The sequence below is a fragment of the Phyllostomus hastatus genome, unplaced genomic scaffold, assembly GCF_019186645.2.
Source record: "Phyllostomus hastatus isolate PE091 unplaced genomic scaffold, TTU_PhHast_1.1 phas_scaffold_129, whole genome shotgun sequence".
In the NCBI taxonomy this organism is placed as follows: domain Eukaryota; kingdom Metazoa; phylum Chordata; class Mammalia; order Chiroptera; family Phyllostomidae; genus Phyllostomus; species Phyllostomus hastatus.
Genome location: NW_025334009.1, coordinates 4,985,727 through 5,006,014, shown reverse-complemented (window position 1 = coordinate 5,006,014; position 20,288 = coordinate 4,985,727). Strand labels below are relative to the sequence as shown.

General features: G+C 47.1%; 1 protein-coding gene across 1 annotated transcript; it reads right to left on the bottom strand.

Annotated features, from left to right (window-relative positions):
* Positions 1-901: 901 nt before the first annotated feature.
* On the bottom strand, positions 902-19,829 carry SLC25A20 (solute carrier family 25 member 20). Its single transcript, XM_045856931.1, has 9 exons — positions 19,624-19,829; positions 16,684-16,776; positions 12,973-13,100; positions 8,872-8,962; positions 4,031-4,148; positions 3,255-3,327; positions 2,794-2,903; positions 2,184-2,308; positions 902-1,762 (listed from the first exon to the last, which is right to left on the bottom strand). Exons 1-9 carry the CDS (start codon positions 19,726-19,728, stop codon positions 1,700-1,702), a joined length of 906 nt encoding a protein of 301 aa, XP_045712887.1. The 5' UTR covers positions 19,729-19,829; the 3' UTR covers positions 902-1,699.
* Between the last annotated feature and the right edge of the window lie 459 nt (positions 19,830-20,288).

Genomic DNA, 20,288 nt, shown 5'->3' with positions numbered 1-20,288 from the left:
CCTCCAAACCAAAAAGGTTAAACAGAGACATCCCGCAGCACGAGAGCAGCGGGCACACAACTTTCATCTTAGAACGCTATTTTTTTAACTGGACCATAGTTCCTGTCTGGTCCTCTAGAAATATCTTCCCAGAAATAAAGCCTCCTTCTTGAAACCCCCAAATCTTCGGCTTCCCCCCAGGTAGGCCACGCCTACTCCCGGATGTGTGTGGGTCCCTGCCCCACCCACCCATTTACATAGAGTGCTGGCTGGAGAGCCACAGTCCAAGGGTCTCCCTGTAGCGGCAGCAGGCAGGAAGTGTAAGTGCAACAGAACTGTGACTGCCAGATGGGACACTGTCAGAGCAGCTCAGCTCCAGTAGCCTCCCCCTCCACCAACCAGGCAAGGACAGACTAGCTTGTGACTCTCTGCTCCAACTTCCTCACCTCCTCAGGCAGCACCCGGGCACCCTCCTCAGCCTGAGGAGCAAAGCCAGGCTGGTGACATCAGTTCACACAGCCACCCAAAGCTCGTGTGAATACTCAAGACCGCTTCTGGTCTTTGAGAACAATCGATTCTCCATCTCTTAGCTCAGACATCTGTGTGGCTGGGCGCAGAAAGGCTAAGGAATGACCGGATAAGCTGCAGGCTGGGTGTGTGGGGCCTGCACGCCAGGCTTGCACTGGGAGTTATGAGAACAGTTACCAACTGAGTTGCCCCGCCACACCCTACTCCACCTAAAGCAGCTGGGGCTGGAGCAGTCAGGGAACGGCTGCCTGGCCAAAACTGCCCCCTTTTTCTCCTGATGGAGCCTGAAGCAACCAGGAAAGGACACCCAATCCCTGACAGCCTCTACCAAGGCCACAGGCTGCCTGCTGAAATGATCTAGATTCAAAAGAAAAAAAAAAACTCACACAATGCAAAAATTACAAACAATATTTATTGTTTCCTGTAAAAACAGGGGGCTCTCATGAGAAAAGAATGTGCAAAGAGAGGCTTCCAACACCTTGGGATTTCTCATTTATCCTAGCAGGCTGGGACTGCCAATTTAAAACTCTCCTCACTGTGTAGGAGGGAAAGCTCTCCACCTTTTCCTGGGAAATTAGACTACTCTAGATTCAATTTTGATTACTTGCATGCCTTAAAAAACAAACAAACCCAAACCCTATAGTTATCAGGCTATCTGCCCTACACATTTGCTCATTCCACTTGACAGACAGACATGGGCCTCAAGTTCATACCCCGCTGTGCGGGTCAGGATAGGATGATACCACAGACATCCGGTGGGTGTTCCTGCCTAGGGATCAAAGAAGCCCCTGGCTCTGGGTCAACTGGCCAAAAACACAGATAGCACCTCCAATGAAAAGCCAAGCTTTTCTCTTTTGAGACCAGCATTTCGGGGTATACTAGGGCCAGCAGTCAACCAACCCATAGGCAGTTCTCAGGCCACAGGTGGTATCTGGTCTAGAAGCCACTTACTCCATCTCCAAATCTTCCTGAGATCCCTTAAACGGATAAGAGTGAATTCAAGTTTCAAAAGGGCACGCCAGGTTATACCAGGTAGAGGATGTCATTAAGGCAAACGGTCTCAACAAGTCCACGCACAGAGCTCTGATCTCACCCACCCCCTGCCCTCCCCCTTCAGGAAGGCCTAGTCCTGCCCACTGCTCCTCTTTGGTAACCGTTTCCAGCATCCAGAAGCCTTGAGCAGCCTTCAGCCTCAAAAGTTGGGGGCGATCCAATTAAGGAACTTCATGGCAACTTCAAAGCCAAGGAAACAGGCCTGAGAAGGGTTTGGAAGAAGAGAAAAGCCAGCAGGAGTGGTCACTATTCAGAGAGACCCCAGCACCGCGTTTGGCTGGCCCTGTCAGGACCAGAACCCCTCCCTAACCTCACCCCCACCGCACCCAGGTCAGGGAATCGAGCTGTGCTTTCTCATTCCCAAGAGGGAAGGAAAATGCACATTCCACAGCTGTCCACTTCTGATGGCCAGGTCAGGTCATCAAAGCCCCTCACCTCAGAGAATCACAAAGGCAAATCTTCCCGACATCTTCAGGAAAGGGAGCAAATTAGAAGGCTCTGGCCGAGAGTGGGTTTTTTGAGAAAACTGAGCCCCCAGTCCAACCCCAAGAGCAGGCAAAAGTCAGCCCCTGCAGCTTGCTCTCAACACCAAAGAAAAAGCACAGTTCCTGCCAGCCACTCACCGCATTGGCTGGGAAGGCTCGGATCATCACTGCGTTGAACCCTTTGTACAAGGATGTGACTCCTTCTTTCTGGATCAGCTCCCTCAGCACATCTCTGAAACCATTAGGATACTTTCCAGGAGGTGCTGCGGGTAGAACCCAACTGTTAAGGCTTCAGGAAGCTTCCTAACCTGACCATGGTGACCCACATGAGAACAATCTTGTAGTCAAGTCTTCCCGCAGGGTCACAGCACCAGGGAGAGGACACCTTGCAGGTCAGCTGGGACCAGGTCACAGACAACACAGTTCACCTTGGGACAAACAGGCACAAATGTCTGGATTACTGGTGCTGAGGGAGTGGAGAAGAGGAATGAACAGTGAAACAGTCCTTCTGCTCATAGCGGGGAAGGAGAGTTGATTGGACTTCTTATTTCACTTATTTTGTGTTCAGGTCAACAGGAAAATGAGTCTAGGCTTCTAGAACACAAATGACAAGGGACAATGCTGGACAGAGAGGTGCTGGGGCGCTCTGGAGAGTGAGTATCCCTCAGCACTTATGAGCGCCGCACCCTAGGGGCAGCCAGTCCCAGGACCCACTGCACCCCCATCCACCCCACTACCCTGCACTAACCAGTCTGGAAGCGGGACTTCAGCACGTCTGGAGGGATGGCCACGGCCCAGTTGAAGATCCCCGCGATGCCCCCAGCCACCAGGATCCGAGGCACACTGAGCTCACTGACACTGCAGAACACCAACCACAGTCAGACAAAGGCTGTGAGAGTGGCGCTCTGACCATCCCTCCTGCGGCAGACAGTGGGAGGAGACAGTGGCTAGGGCGACAGGGGCCAAGGCCAGGGCTCCCATGACATGGCAGCTGCCACTCCTTGGAGGTTTCATGCACTTGTTTCAGATGCTTGCTCCCTTGGGTGAGGCACAGGGCCAGAGGTGTTGGCTGGGCCTCAGCGACAATGAGAGGAAAGAGGACACGAAGCCAGAAGCAAGTCCTACTTCTGCCTCCAGACCCACTCTCAGGAAAGCGCAACCTACCCGTGGCTGAGCAAAGTGGCTTCTAAGTTCTTCTTTTCTCCTCACCTCTTTCCCTCTGGAGTAAGGATGTTTTTAAGCCATTCATATGTCATGAAATACATCCCACTGGCTGGAACATCTGTTAGAGGCAAGAAGGATGTGAATTAAATGATACAAAATCCTGAACTTAGTAGAGCCAAGCTTGGCGCTGGATTCGTCAAGGTTTCCCGGGAAGTTCCTCGGCAGCACACCCTATTTGCGATAATCACTGCGCCGTGACCAGACGCTGCTCCGGGGCGGGCGCTGGTGTGAGTGAGGGTAAACGCACATGACATCATCTCATCTTCAAATTCCCCTTGCCCAGTCCCCAGTGACATGCCCACTCCAGGCAGTTATAACCACCGCTAGCATCTGGCCTTCCTCCAAGCTGCCATCTCAGGACCAGGCTGGGCCATCTCTGCCTCTCCTACCTCCACCCCGGCAGAGCATGCCTCTCGAAACCCAGGAGAGCCCCACTGTCCCAAGTATGTTCTTTCTTCCCACTCATCCCTCCAGCCATAATTTTTACCTATGTACCTTTCCCCTCCAACTGCCACTGTCATGACTTCTACCCCTGAGGGCTGGCCTATGAGAAGGACAGATGATGCCCCCATCTTCATTTGTGTCCGTACTGGCCAGAGGTGAGACTACCGAAAGCCAGGACACTCAGTCTCAGCCCTGTCTGGGAGGTGGCATGTCTGGTGTGAAGGCTAAGGCGGCGATCCAGGCCAGACCCTCTGTGGCAAATCCACCACAGGTGAGCCTCTCCAAGGTGACCTCAGGTGGGGGACCTCAAAGTTTACCTCGCATGAGGGTGAGCACGGTCCCCTTGTAGATGCCTCGGATCCCAGCCTCCTGGTACAGCTTCTTTGCACAGTCCAAGGCACCAGTGTACTTGGTTTCCCCTGAAGAGGCCTGAATCTGAGAGGAAGGGAAGAGTCATCAAGTCAGCAAGAGCATCACAGTCAACAGGCTCAGCAGGTTACAGGTTACAAAGTGAGTAGGGACGTGGTCGTTATGCATTAGGTCGGTGAAAGATGACTGTCAAAACGATAGTTATTTGGAATGTACAATACCGGTGCAAGTCACTATGAAATAAGGGTAGGTGAAAATATCACAGAATATGCACACGCTGACTAGAAAAAGAAAATCAACAGAGGAGTTGGAAAATAAGTTGAAGAATTCTCCAAAATACAAAAGCATTCCCCAAAAAGTTAGCTGGAAGGTCTACAAAGGAGGAGACAAATACATCAGTCATTCATTTACTCTATTTTCACAAATATCCACTGAGCACCAACTCCATTCCAAGTCCTAAAGCCTGGTGAAGAAAAGGAGAACTGGAGCCCTGGCTGGTGTGGCTCGGTGGATTGAGCACCAGCTTGCGAACGGAAAGGTCACCGGTTTGATTCCCAGTTAGAGCACATGCAGGCCAGGTGCCCTTGGGGGTTTGCGAGAGGTAACGGATGGATGTATCTCACACACTGATGTTTCCCCCTCTTCCTTCCTCCCCCTCTCTCTAAATAAATAAATAAATAAAATCTTTAAAAAAGAGAGAGAAAAGGAGAACTGGAAATTAGATTCAGAACTCTGTAAGTATCTAAATAGAGGTCCTGTGCAGAGGCAGCGGAGGGCCAAGGAGAGGCCCCCATCTCGGTTTCTGGGATCCACGGCCCTTTTGTTTTGTTTTGTTTACCTCTGTACCCCTAGAGCCTGAGGACAAGCAGGGGTAGCCCCATTAGTGGTCTGAGAGAAAGAGACCCCCAAGCAGAATCCACAGGAAGTACAGAGCCAAGAGGAATCGGAACACATGGGCATCAACCAAAGAGTAATTAAAGCTGAAAAGAGGGTTCAGTTTTAACAGTTCCCAGGAGAAACACTTACAAAATAAATATATAAACCCAATAATTTTCTTACATACCAGCACTAACCAGTTGAAAAATAATGAAAAAGAATCCCATTCAAAACAGCAATATAATAAAAAATTAATAAAATATAGTGTGTCAAGCAGTAGGATTTGCATATATGAAACTTTAAAACAAAACAAAAAACTAAAAAATCTCTAAGGGATATAAAAGAAGAGATAAATAAAAAGTCATAATTCTGGTTATGAAAAGTTTCTAATCAGAAAGATGTCAAGTTGTCTAAAAGTAAAAATTTAGGATAAGGTCAATGTAATACCAATGGTGTTTTTTTGTTTTGTTTTGGTTTTTGGTATAATTTTCCTGGATGATGCAGGCACATGTGAACCTGGTAGGTCCGAGGAACAGCAGGGAGGCCCACGTGACCAGAGAACACTGGAGCTGACTCGCAGTGATCTGGAGAAGCAGAAAGGGCTGGACATAGAACTGACACACCAACAACCTTCTCATGACATCCGGCACAGACTGTAAGCGGGGACCAGGTAAGGAGGCCCCCACGGTGGTCCTGGCCAGCGATGAAGGCGACCTGGAGCAGTGCAGCCGCAGTGGAGGTGGCAAGAAGGGACGGGTTTGGGATGTGTGGAAAGCCAACTCAACTGTTCAAGAGATGGGATATATACAGCGAGCGAGAGAGGAAAGCCCAGGAGGACGTTTGGGTTGCAGGGCTGAACAGCTGAAAGGGTGGTATTGCTACCACCTGAGCTGCAGAAGGCTGAAGGTCACGCGGGTTTGGGGGAAGACCGGTTCAGCTCTGCACGAGGTACCTTTGAGGTGTCCCTGAGCAGCCACATACAAATGTTGGGTAAACTAGTTTGAGGTTCAAGAAAAGTCTGATTTACAGATATAAAGGGAGGACTCTGACTAATTCTTGTACATCGTGCAAAAATTAACTCATACTGGGGTTACATACTTAAATTTAAAGTGTAAAATTGTAAGTAACACTTTTAAGATTTTATTTATTTATTTATTCATTCATTCATTTATTTATTTTAGAGAGAGGGGGAGGAAAGGAGCAAAGGAGGGAGAGAAACATCAATGTGTGAGAGAAAGGGGGGGAGAAAGAGGCAGAGGGAAACATGGATGAGTGAGATAAATAGACTGGTTGCCTCTCACACGCCCCCAACTGGGGGACCTGGCCTGCAACCCGGGCAGGTACCCTGACTGGGAATAGGAACTGGTGTCATTTTGGTTCCCAGGGCAGCGCTCAACCCATTGAGCCGCACCTGCAAGGACTAAACAAAGCTTTTAGGAAAAAGTAGAAGAAAATCTTCAGGATGTCGGGCTAGATAAAGGGTTCTTAGACCCAGAACCCTAAATACCCAAAGCCCAATCAATCAAAGAAAAATTAATAAACTGAACTTCATAAAATTTAAAATGCTCAAAAGATTAAGAGGACAAACAGAAGCCACAAACTGAGAGAAAATATTTGCAAACCACATATCTAACAAAGCACTAGTATCTAGAGTAAAGGACTGTCAAAACACAACAATTAAAAAATAATCCAATTGCAAAATGAGCAAAAGACATGAACAGACATTTTACCAAGTAAGATACACAGATTGCAAAAAGCACATGAAAACAAGTTCAACATCTTCAGCTATGAGGGAAACAAATTAAAAGGAGACATCACTACACACGTATCAGAATGGCTAAGATGGAAACCAGTGACAACACCAAATGTCGGTGGGGATGCAGAGAGACTGGCTCACGCACACATTGCTGGCAGGAATGCAAACCGAACAGCCCCCTTCAAACCAGTTTGTTCATTTCCTTAAAAACTGAGCATGCAAGGACCATATGATTCAGTAATTATACTCCTGGGCATTTATCCCAGAGAAATGAATACTTATTTTCTCAGAAAAATCTCTGTGCATGACTGTTTATGCATCTTTACTCATAAGAGCCAAAAACTGGAAACAACCCAGATGTCCTTCAATGGATGGAAAGTTAAACATATTGTGGTTCTTCCATGCCATGTACTCCTTAAAATAAAGTGAATTATTCATATATCAGCAATATGAATGAATCTCTGGAAAATTATGTTGAGTTTAAAAAGCCAGTATGAAAAGTTTACATACTGTATGAATCCATTTTTATAACATTCTTGAAACTTCAAAATTATAGAAATAAAGTACAGACTAATGGTTGCTGGGGTGGTTCATGACTGGAGCAGGGAAGGGAAGTGGATGTGGTTATAACAGGGCACTATCAGGGATCCTCGGTATGCTGGGAATGTCCTGTATTTGACTGTATCAATGTTGATATCCTGATTGTGATACTGTACTGTAGCTTTAAGATGTTACCACTGCGAGAAAACTGGGTAAGGGGTACAGGAGATCTCTCTGTATTACTTCTTGCTTTCTTTTTTCTTTGTATTATTTCTTACAACTGCACATGAATCTGTTATTTTATCTTAAAATAAAAAGTTTAATTAAAAAATACACAAAATGGAGTGGTCATGAAAAAACACTTGCCACATATAAGTAATTAATAACCTTAGTAAGTCCAGGCTTTTAAAAATAAATTGAGGAAAAAAAAACACAAAATGAGCAACAAACATAAAAAGTTACTTCACAAAGGAAAAATACAAGCAACTAATATTCATCAAAATATCAGGTACATTGTGCAAAATCTTATTTATAGAGATCTTTGCTGCTGGCATATAATTTGTCATACCCCCAGGTAAGGGATTACTGGGTAAATGACAGTCATGTACGTAATGAAATAAGTAGCAGAAAATTATGCTTGAGAAAAATAATCACAGAAAAATATTACGGTCTATCAAGGGGAAAAAGTTGGCTATAAAACAATTGTAGTAGGTGATCCTAATTTTATTTCAAAAGATAATATTTCTTGATAAATATACATTTTTACCAAAAGACTAGAATTCACATGCAAGCGGTAGTCACAGTGGTTACCTTAATGGGGTAATGTCATGGGTAATAGATACATTTTTTTCTTTGTGCTTCTCTGCATCATTGATATTTTCTAGCCCTGACTGGTGTAGTTCAGTGGGTTGGGCATAGTAACACTAACCAAAAGGTGACCAGTTGATTCCCAGCCAGGGCACATGTCTGGGTGGTGGGCCAGGCAGCTGGGGGCATGCAAGAGGCAACCAACTGATCGATGTTTCTCTCACACATCAATGTTTCTGATGTTTCTCTCCCTCTCTTTCTTCCTTCCTTCCCCTCTCTCTAAAAAAGTAAGTAAATACAATCTTTAAAAAATCTTTTTTCCTTGCAAGAATTGTGTGTTAAATTACTTCAGTCATTCAAAGAAAAAGTATTAACATTTGTTCTTTAAAAAGTGTCCCGTGTGCTAAGGCAGACAGCCAGTTCACTGGGCCTGAGGCACACTGCAGGCACGGGGTCTCAGGGTAATCGGTGGAGACGTGAGATGTTGGGCAGGAGCAGCCTCGCTTTCTCCTCTGATGAGACATGACTTACCTTTCAGAGTCCCTGAAGCAGGTGCTAATAAGGGTAGATATGTCTGGATTGATACGTCATAAGTGTGACATGTTGGTTGGTCTGTTACACTGTCCTGGTTCTTGATTCTACTATGACTGCTTCCATGCTCCTGAAAACCTTGAAATTGTTTTACACACCTGATCTGAAGCCTTATAAAGGGTGAAAGGACATAAACATCCACACAAAATTGTATACTGAACAGAAGAAGCTAACTACTTCCCCCCACCTCACATCCCCCCACCCAGATCACACCCTTACCTGCAAAAGGCACTTGATCCGTTCTCCAGGGGTCATGATTCCAGTGGTGAAGACACCAGATAACATCCCAGCTGCAAACAGCTGGGGGTAGCTGCATCGAAAACAAAACCAGAAGCAAGCACTTGTGAGTACTCAACCGGACAGAGGCAGTTCCAGCCAAGGACGACTTTATAAGAAAAAAAATAAATACTTGGACTGGGCAGAAAGCCCAGCACAAATAAATCAAATTTCGCACAAAAGCCGAGTTTCAGGTGTATTCTGATGTCAAACTTCCGGGGGCAAGGGCCTCAGTGCCAAGAACCACGCGAGGCCCACTTACACATGCAGATGGCCTCACCCGTGGGAAAGGCTCTACAGTAAGACACGGTTTCCGTCCCTGGGCCTGCCATGCACAATGACTATAAACAAGTTTCAATGCCTCTCTGTGCCTTGCTTTGCATCTATAAAATTCAGGGCTGTTGTTGAAAAAAGCTACTAACCCAGGATCTGGATCTCAGTCGACCCCAGTTCTTCTCCAATATCACCTCCTCTGGACCACCAAGGGTCTGAGAATATTTTAAGCCAAGATTTAAGCAGGACAGCATCAAGGCCAGGAAGAACAGCTGTGGCCACCTCCACAGGTTGAGGGGCAGCCAGGTCAGTCCTACGAAATGTGCTATACGACACTGAGAAAGGGGACTTCTGATCAAGGTGGAGGCAGAGCTAAACATGCTTTGCCTCCTTACACAGTCACAGAAAGAAGAATTGCAACTAGACCTCAAAACAAGTAACACCCAGAACAGTCAGAAAATCAAGCTGTATGGAATTCCAACAACCAAGGACTTACAGAAGCCACGTTCATCCTGACAGGTGTCTTTTCTAAAATAAGCCACGCTACTTATCTGCAAAGCCCTTCTACCAGGGAGTCAAACCACCTCTACCTTATACACAGAAACAAACATAGGGAGGCTGCCAAATTGAGGACACAAAGAAATATGGCCCAAATGAAAGAACAAAACAAAACAACTAAACAAAACAGAGATCACCAACCTATCAGCTGCAGAGTTCAAAACACTGGTGATCAGTGTTTTGCTCAAAGAACTCACTGAGTATGGCAATGGTATAAAAAAGACCCAGGAAGACATGAAGGTTGCACTTAGTGAAATAAAGAACAACCTATAGGGAACCAACGGTGGAGAGAATGAAGCCAGGATTCAAATGAATGATTTGGAACATAAAGACAAAATAAGAATTCAACCAGAACAGCAAGTAGATAAATTAAAAACAACAACAACAACAAAAAAAACAAGGACAGTATAGGATGTCTCTGGGATATCTTCACATGGACCAACATCCTAATCAAAGGGGTGCCAGAAGGAGAACAAGAAGGGCAAGAAATTGAGAACGTATTTCAAAAAATAATGAAAGAAAACTTCCCCAATTTGTCAAAGGGAATAGACATACAAGTCCAGGAAGCATAGAGTCCCAAACAATTTGGACCCAAAGAGGACCACACCAAGACACATCATAATTAAAGTGCCAAAGGTTAAACATAAAGAGAGAATCTTAAAAGCAACAAGTTACCTATAAAGGAGTTTCCTTAAGAATGTCAGCTGATTTCTCAAAAGAAACTTTGCAGATAAGAAGGGATTGGTGAGAAGTATTCAAAGTGGTGAAAAGCAAGGACTTACAACCAAGATGACTCTATCTAGCAAAGCTATCATTTAGAATGGAAGGGCAGATAAAGTGCTTCCCAGACAAGGTAAAGCTAACAGAGTTTAAGCCATTATTATATGAAATATTAAAAGGACCTATTTAAAAGATAAAAACTATGAACATTAAAATGGCAACAAATTCATAACTATCAAGAACTGAGTCTAAAAAAAAAACTAAGCAAACCACCAGAACAGCAACAGAATCATAGATATGGAGATCATTTGGTGGGTTATCAACTGGGAGGAGGAAGGGGAAGAATGGGGGGGGCATTCCTAGGATGCCCAGTTCAGGGATTAAGAAGCATAAGTGGTAGGTACAAAATAGACAGGGGGATGTTAAGAACGGTGTAGGAGCCCTGGGTGGTGTGGCTCAGTGGATTGAGCATGGGCCTGTGGACCGAAAGGTTGCTAATTTGATTCTTGGTCAGGGCACATGCCTGGGTTGCAGTCCAGGTCCCCAGTTGGAGGCATGCAAGAGGCAACCTATTGATGTTTTGCTCCCTCTCTTTCTCCCTCCCTTACCCTCTCTCTAAAAATAAATAAATAAAATAAAAAATAAAATAAAAAATGAAATCTTAAAAAAAGAGAAAAGAATAGTATAGAAAATGGAGAAGCCAAAGAACTTCCATGCATAACCCATGGACACGAACTAAGGGGGAGGACTGCTGGAGGAAATGGGGTACTGGGAAGAGGGACGCAAAAGGGGGGAAATTGGGACAACAGTGATAGCATAATCAATAAAGTATGTTAAAAAAACACTGAGGAAAGGCCAGACCAGGATGGTGCCCAGACAGGCATAATGGGCCCTGGGGCCCTCTGTGCAGGGAACAGTCCCCCAGTGGACAGATATATGCACCCTCACTCTGGCCCCCACAGAATCAGCCACTCTGAGTATTTTGAGGAGTCTGAGGCTCCTAGCAGCTTTGGCCACAGCTGTCTATGCCACCTCTGGCATCTTTTCTTTCCGGGACTAGCAATACCAGGGTGGTCTAGAGGCTATGCAGCACAAAGCTACAATTAGTATTTCAACAGATTCCTCACAATTTAGCAAATGTTGCTGAAAAACTTCACCTACTTGCCTAAGCCTCAGGCCCCTCCTGAGCCCAAACCTCTGACAGCTGAGCCTTTAGGCCAGTTCTACCCAATGAGGAGCCCAAGACCTGAGGAATGGATGTCAAATGGGGTAGGGAAGACACCCACTGAGGGTCTTTCCCTCTAGGCGGGGCACCAGTCTCCATGGCCCCAGGCAGGGCTCACACCTCCACCTCAGGCATGCAAGCCCAGCCCAAAGGCTGTCTGCTGAACAGCCAAGAGACTTGCTTTCATGCATGGTCTCCTTCACAGTCTCCATTCACAGTGCTGTTCCCAAGACGAGACTTCTCAGCAAATAAACTTCTCCTGTGAACCCAGCATGCTCCATTCTTCCTAGGATGCCCAGACCCTGGCTAGGACACCTCCATCTCCTAGAATTGGTGACCCTCCTCTGAACGGGGTTTTTGTGTGTACACAGGGTACCATGTAGATACTCTGTCACTGCCTGGCCCATTCTGCTGCCCACTCCCATCCCACCCCAGGGAGGCATGTGTGAGCACTGGCCCTTCCTGAGCTTCCACCCCAAGGCCCTGGTACTGCTCCTTTCCATACTCTTCCCAAACACCACTGCGGGGAGGAGAAAGTGATAGGGCTGACTTTCAGGATTCTGAACATGGCAGGAGTGTGGGGGTGGGGTCCTGAGTGTCCCAACTTTTGCTTAAGCAGGAAGAGTGTTTCTCTGATCACATCACATGGGGAACACAACCCACAGGCCAAAGTGCTGGCGGTGCCCCCGCTGGGCTTGCAGCACATGGCCCTGGCATGAGCCATGAGAAGTCTATTTTCACGAACCACTTTGTCATGAGCTGTAATTCTGACTCACCTGCCACTTCATACCCAAATCCAACTTTGTTATTAAAATGAGGTAAAAGACAGAAGTAGGAGTCTCCCTTTCCCCAACCAGGTGAGTGAAAATGAGGCTGCCACCAGCAGGTGAGGCTGTCGTTACTGCTGCACCAGGTACTGCTCAGAGCGCCTGATACACATTTGGCTTTTTTAACCTGACACACATTTTAGCGTGCAGATGTCCCAACACCCCTCAAGGCTGGTATTACTAATAGCCCCAATAAGCACAATACTACCTCACAGAAGGAATTATGAAAACCTGGTGGAGGGGTAGGTGGGCTTTTCCTCTTTTGGTTCACAAGGCCAAGGAAACTCAAGTAGCTCCCTCATGCCCCATGTGCGCTCTCAGGAGCCAGCCTCGGGGGCCCAGGAGGACAGCCACTGCCTGTCCGCCAAGGTTCTTCCCTGTCACTCAGGTTACATCACCAGGCAGAGCAGCACCAAGAGCTCCAGGCCTGTAAGCACTCACCTGAGCACGTCTTCTGGGTGTTTCTGTTGCAGCTTCTTCCCCAGACCAAACCCAAAGAAGCACACGGCGAACATGGGGGTGACACCGATGATGGGGGCAGCCATGCCTCGATACAGCCCCGTGATGCCCTGCAAGGGGTCACAGAAGCAGAAGCTGTGTACAGGCACCGCCACCCCTCACGCCGCTGAAACAGACGAGCAGTGTGTCTGTCTGCTTATCTGAGGCATCCTGCCTTCGCCTCTCCTTTAAAAGGAAGAAACCCCTCACGTTTGTCAGAAACAGTTGTCTTCTTACATACTGCTGGAGAAAATGGAAAACAGCTTCCATTCTGGAAGAAATTCAGGCAGAACCTTTCACCAAGAAATCCTTTGTCTAGAGGTGTATTCTAGGGAAATACGCAGAGATGGAAAAGAAGAAAATAACATCAGGTGTTTATCAGGTACTGTGATTGTGGAATGAATCTTAAAGCCCCCAAATAGGAGATAAATGACACAAATTATAGGAGTTCCACAAATGGACTATCACACTGTCATGAAATCACATTGTAACGTGAAGAGACTACTAAGGGAAAACAAAACAGGCTACAAAACAGGGTATTTTGATCTGACTTCCTTGGGGTGAGATTAGAGGTGATCTGTATTTTCCAAAAATCAAGACATGGGTTTTTGTTGTTAAAAAAACAACAGTAAGTCCTGACCCGTGTAGCTTGTCAGTTGAGAGCTGTCCCGCAAGGGAAAGGTGGCCGGTTTGATTTCCGGTCAGGATATATGTCTCCATTGCAGGCTCGGTCCCCTGTCCCCGGTCGGGGCTTGTATGGGAGGCAACCGATTGATGTTTCTCTCTCACATTGATGTTTCTCTCCCTCTCTTTCTTCCTCTCTTCCCCTCTCTCTAAAAATAAATACATAAGATCTTAAAAAAACAACAACAATAGTAAGCCTGCACATCAATTTTCACTAGTATAGTCTGGTCATGAAAGCAACTATGCAGTAGCAGTAAGTGGACACTAAGACAAGTAGATATCTCAACCGAACAAGAGCAGTAAAGGGAAAGGAAGGTCTGGGATCTGGGAGAGCAAAGGTACAGCCCCAGAAAAGGGAAAGGGACTTCCAGGGTGGTATTGGGCGCAGTGGGCCTGGGAAGAAGTCCGTCCACTTGCGAATACAAGGAGGGAGGACTCCAGTAGGCATGTTTCCAAGAAAAGCAAAGCAAAATCACACACTGAAACAACAGGTTGTCACTGTTCAGGCAGTGTGGAAAGCCAGAGAGGTATGCCACAGAGCAGTCAGGGTACAGTACGACAGAAACAGCCATGCAAAGAAACACAAGTGACTGTAATTGACATAATTATTAACCCAACCTCAAGAAAAACAAAAAGTTGCCCAATAAATGAAATGCACTTGTCAGCGTGTTACTTAACTAACAGAAAGAAACATACATAGAGTTGTAATCATGAAAACAGTGAATTGGATTAAATCACAATCTAGGATAAATTATATGCGCAGGTCAAAATCAGGGGATAGGTACTGTAAGAGTTAAAATCGTCTACCATAAATAGGGAGATGAACCACATAGAAGTGTGGAGATGTAGCAGTGAATGTGTGTTACGCAGCTCCAGAGAAACAGCACGAACAGCTGCAAGAGCTCAGAGCAGCTGTTCCTGCAGAATGGGGGCGGAAGGTGTGCATGTGGGGAGAAGACGGCTGTTTTCGTTACCAGCCTTTCAGTAACAAACTAAGTGCTTGTATCACTTTAATACAAGATAATTTTTAAAAAATAAGAATAATTTAAAAACCAATATAAAAAATGTAAAAGCTGCTCCTTATGGAGAGTAGCAGGAGTATCAGAGTGGACTGCAAGTGGGAGGGTCCCAGTCTGGAGAGCCTGCCCAGCTGCAGCCCCGGGGCATTCACACCCCATCCACCTTCCAGAACTAACAGGGCACAGCTGTACCTGTCAGCACACCTCCAGGACCCTGCAAAGGTCAAACACTCCTGCCAGCTGTAAGCTGACTCTCCAAATACAAAGTGCAAAGGCAGTAAACAGAAAAGGGTGATGGGACAGAGAAGCTTTTGAGGAGAATCTACAAGCAGGAGGGGCAAACTCCTTCCAAAGCCCCTCCGACAGAATCTCCCCACCTGGCTGAGCAGATGTTCAGGTCCAGAGGAGCCAAGTCCTGACAGTTCTAGCCTTCCTCCCACCACGCTGCCCCCCCCGTCCCGGACCCATGCAGCAAAACCAAGACCTTTGTCTGGCAGCTCCAGAAAGCAGAGAGCCATGCCCAGCACAACAAACACAGGGACACACGCCAATATGGTTGCAGTCAGGGAGCCTAGTTGACTCTGCAGGGACCTGGGTTTACACAAGCCATTCTCACAGGGCCCCTAGCACCCAGCACGTTGCCCAGCTGCTAAACAAGTGCTCAACATTTGTTGACCAAAGGGCCTGTAAACCTGCCTCTCTTCCATAAGGGCAGAGGGCTCTGAGCATACCTGAAGCCTTAAGCCTCCATCCTACACTGATCAGACTCTACACAGACAAAAGAAGGAGCACTTTGCCCTGGCTGGGGTGGCTCAGTTGATTGGAGCATTGTCTCACATACCACAAGGTTGCAGGTTCAATTCCCAGTTAGGGCACGTGCCTAGGTTGTGGGTTCAATCCCTGATTGGGGCATGTATAGGAGGCAACCTATTGATGTTTCTTTCATACATTGATGTTTCTTTCTCTCTCCCTCTCCCCTACTCTGTCTAAAAAAAAAAATCAATAAAAACATATCCTTGGGTGAAGATTTTAAAAAAAGAAGAAGCACCTCACAGAAGAAAAGACAGCACTAATTCATGAATGGGTGCAAAATCTTCCCCCTATTCCTGGATCCTTCAGGGCACCTGGGAACAACTTCTCCCCAAGTCCAAGTCTATCACTTACCAGCAGAATCCCCTCTTTATCTCAGTGACACCTACTGCTCGGTTTCTGTGTATTTAGTAAAGCCTATGTGTTTAATAGGGCATTTATTCATATGAGAGTTATATTTTAGGGAGCAAAGGAAGAAAAAAATTCTCAACAAGGTCTTTTTACATATGTGCTAATTAATTGAGTACTAAATATCATTAGTAATTAAAACTTTCTTTAAAAGTCCCGTATTTTGGCCCTGGCCGGGTGGCTCAGTTGGTTGGAGCGTCATCCCGAACACCAAAAGGTTACAGGTGTTTGATTCCCGGCCAGGACATATACCTAAGTTTTGGGTTTGATCCTTGGTCGGGGTGTATATGGGAGACAATCGATCAATTTAGCATCCCTGTCTAGGGGTTTGAATACTCTGTGGCCTCTCTCACTGAGCCTCGGACTGATTGACTTTTCCTCCAGACTCTTTGTAAACTTCTGCCACTGATCCTTGTCAAACTGATTGATCCAGACTTGCGTTTTCTTCTACTTTGAGTCTCCAATTATCCCTCACTAATTTCCTGTGGCCTCAATTCTGCCTTCCAGAAAGAGAATCATTTTATTAGCTTTAGTCATTGGCATAAAACTGGAACTTGAACTAGCAGAGACTCCAGAGCGACAGGTTTGACAACAGGAAGGCATAGGATGGCACGGTGAATGAGCCACCGCTGTGGGTTCACAAGGTCAAGCTAAGTCCTAGGGGGAGTCACACACCAACCCTGTGAATATGTTCCTCTGAGTGAAAGGAATGCCCAGCGCCGAGATACAATACCTCTCTAACTAGAGTCTTCCGGAAACAGTCAAAAGTTCCAGAATACATGGGAGGCTGTCCAGGCGCACTCGGGGGCTGCGTCTGTAGTCGGACCTGAAATCAGAAGTTAAGACACAGTCACTCCCCAGAATCAGAACTGCCTCACTTAACCTGCCAGATTCAGGCTTCTCTTTCCTCCAGTTTATTCAAACTCTGCACTCACAAGTCACTAGTAGCATGCTTTCAGAGACAGTGATGGTTCCTCTGATTTCCCCATGCACTTATTTTTCGCCATTCATTTCTTACCTAATGGATCCCACAATGACCCAATGGGATAGATATTCCCAGTTTACAGATGTGCACTTATTTTTCGCCATTCATTTCTTACCTAATGGATCCCACAATGACCCAATGGGATAGATATTCCCAGTTTACAGATGAGGAGACAGGGTTCAGTGAGTTCAGTGACAGGTTAGTAACAGGCTTATGCAAAGTTTAGCTCTGGCCACCACCCACTCTGACATGTAATGGCATGCTGGCAGTTAGGTAAGGTGTGCAAATCAACGATGGCATTTTGGAGTCAGGTGGATTTTATGCCACTTTTCTTGGTCATCCTTCTTGACCTTTTGATGTATCCAATGTTTCAACTGTCTCTCTCTTAAAACCTCCCTTCTTAGTACTTTCTCCTTTGTCTTCTTTTCTACTCCAGGCATTCTCTACGGCTCAGCACCCCACTCATCTGGTCCACTATTTCTTTCAGAAAACTCAGATTCCAGGGCTTCAGCTCCTGCTCAGTGATTGCTATCACTGGCCCATGTCCAGACTTGCCCTACCTTTAGGGCTACATTTCCAACTGCCTGGAGAAGCTCTCCCTACTCAAATCACCCCCAGAATCTCTGGGGGTGGAGCAACAGCAGGTTTACAGTTGTGAGTATGTGAAACATACAGCTTATTCTTGTATTATTATTTAGTGACTATTGTATTATTTCCATATGAACAGCTGTAAACCTCCTTTTGCCTCACCCTGTATATGCACCCCTATATTCACTGCAGCATTATTTACAATGGCCAAGACATAGAAACAACCTAAGTGTCCATGTATGGATGAATGGATAAACAAGATGTGAGATATATATATATATATATATACACACATATATATATACACACACATATATATATATAGAGAGAGAGAGACTACTCAGCCAAAAAAAAAAAGAATGAAATTTTGCCATTTGAAAAAATATGAATGATGGACCTTGATGGCACAATGCTAAGTGCAGTAAGTCAGAAACAGAAAGTACCATATGATATCACACACACACACACACACACACACACACAAAACACAAAAACTCATTGATACAGAGAACAGATTGGTGGTTACCAGAGGGAAGGGTGGTTGGGATGGGCAAAAGTGGTGACGGGAGTCAATTTCATGGTGATGGATAGAAACTAGACTTTTGGGGGTGATCACTTTGAAGTGTATACAGATGTCAAATGATGTTGTATACCTGAAAACTAATTTAAAAAAATAGGAAGAGGGGCCAGACAATTCTTTTCCTTTTTCCTTCCAAAGATTTTATTTATTTATTTATAGAGAGAGGTGAAGGGAGGGAGAAAGAGAGGAAGAGAAACATCAGTGTGTGGTTGCCTCTCATGCGTCCCCCACTGGGGACCTGGCCTGCAGCCCAGGCATGTGCCCTGACTGGGAATCGAACCAGTGATCCTTTGGTTCACAGGCCTGTGCTCAGTCCACGGAGCCACACCAGCCAGGGCTCTTTTCTCTTACTAGACAGTGTTGCTTAGAACCATCACTGTCTGGGAAGCAGCAGTAAACACGCGGAAGTACCATCAGCTAAATAAACATTTGATTTCATGTGTCACTGTGTCCTAGTCAGGCAGGTTGCTTCGATCCTGGTCTTGCCAAAAAATGGCCCCAGCTCCTCTCCCAGGTGAAAGGTAGCAAATAAGTCACTGCCCGAATCTGCCAAGAGGACATGGCCTAAAGCTATTTCCCCGGGTTGGAAACCCGAGATGAATTCTAGTAAGCCCCCTCCCCAGGCTTCCTACTCCCTGAGACTCACGTCTGCTCCCCAGCACCCTGGCCGTGATTTGTCGATTTCCTCCCAATGTGTGTCAAGAAATAAGGTTACAAAGCAGGAGGAAGCTTTCAACCCTAGATCCTAGCTCACGGGCTTTCGCCTCCATGAAGGCCTGGCTGGAAGTGCTGCCGCGGGAGCAGCTGAGGCAGGCAGGACGCGAGGAAGCCCGGGGAAAAGCCCAGGTGAGGTTTCTCCTTCCCAAAGCCTCCGTGTGAGCGTGGCTTCCGCACCTGGGAGGGAGTTGAGAGCATCGGCCTGGCCGGAGACAAAGTTGGTCACAGGCTTCCTTAGCAGGGGCTCCCGTCCCCGAGGAAATCATCACTTCCCACTGGAGGCCACTTACGCTAATATGAGGTGACAGGCCGAAGACCGCCAAGCCCCGTTCTGGAGGGGGGAAGCGGAAGGAGACAGTAATGGGCACTCGGACCCAGAGCAATGCGTCAAAAGACCTCTCCGGAATATCCGTGCCTCTTTCTGAGGCGAGATTTACCGGCGACGGATTTCAGCCTAACCGATAATGTCAGGGTTTGCTGAAATCGGAGCTCTGGGGAGGCGCCTTTTCTTCCCCATCCCCGAAGAAGTGGCGCAAGGTCAGGGGAGGCTACGGGTCGGAGGACCTGAAATCACGGTCCTTGACGGCTGGTTAGCTGCGGCTCACTCTGCGCGACCCAGCTCTTTGCGGCGCGAGGAACAGCTTTCACGAACCCCTGAGAGGGGCGAAAGGGAGGTTCCCCGACTTCTCCCCGAAGCTCCCACGGGCCCCCTTTCTGTCCCGCAGCGCGCCTCACGGCAGACCCTGCTTTCCGCGCCCTGCCGGGGCCTCCTCCCCCTAACCCGCGCCCCAGCCTCCTCGCACCTTAACCGTGTCCAGCGGGTGCCCCACGAACACCAGGCACATGCCTCCAAAGCCGCCGGCCAGGAGATTCTTCAGCGGGCTGATGGGCTTCGCCTCGTCTGTCATGGTCCGTCTGTCAGTCAGCCTGCACGTTCCCTGTCACCTGGCTGCACTGCCCTAGTCGCAGCTCCGGCTCCGCCGACCTTTCACCCACTTTCGGGTGGGCGGGGCAAGAACCCGGGGCAGGTCGGGAGGTGGGCCTAGACTGACCCGCGGAGCTTCCGCCGTGGGGCTACTTCCGGCCTCGGCCCCTCCCCCGATGGGCGTGGCCTAGGAAGCTGCGCTGGCCTTAACGCGGTCTGAGTGGTGGGTTTGGGTGTGCGGTTGGGTGCTTTTATCCAGGAAGACTTTCCAGACTTAAATGCGTCCTCCTCTGTACTCCCTTTTCTTTATTCGCTGGGCAGAATTCGTTTGCCCTCTGCTGTGTGCCAGGCACCCTTTCAGGTGCTGGAGGCGCAGCTGGTTATACAGCACACGAGTCACTGTCTTTGTGGAGTTCACACCGTAACAAAGATAAATGAGTGAAAGATGCATCGTATCAACTGGGGATGACTGCTATGGGGAGAAATAAACCTGGAAAGAAGATTAGGAGCGGGACAGAGTAATTTGCAATTTTCATTAGGTAA

Excerpts from the sequence above, each read along its gene's own strand:
- SLC25A20 (XM_045856931.1), bottom strand. The coding sequence starts at position 19,728 with ATGACAGACGAGGCGAAGCCCATCAGCCCGCTGAAGAATCTCCTGGCC. Across the intron at positions 3,328-4,030 it reads CGTGCTCACCCTCATGCGAG|ATGTTCCAGCCAGTGGGATG; the intron begins GTAAACTTTGAG and ends TGCCTCTAACAG. Across the intron at positions 2,309-2,793 it reads GAAGTCCCGCTTCCAGACTG|CACCTCCTGGAAAGTATCCT; the intron begins GTTAGTGCAGGG and ends TTCTACCCGCAG.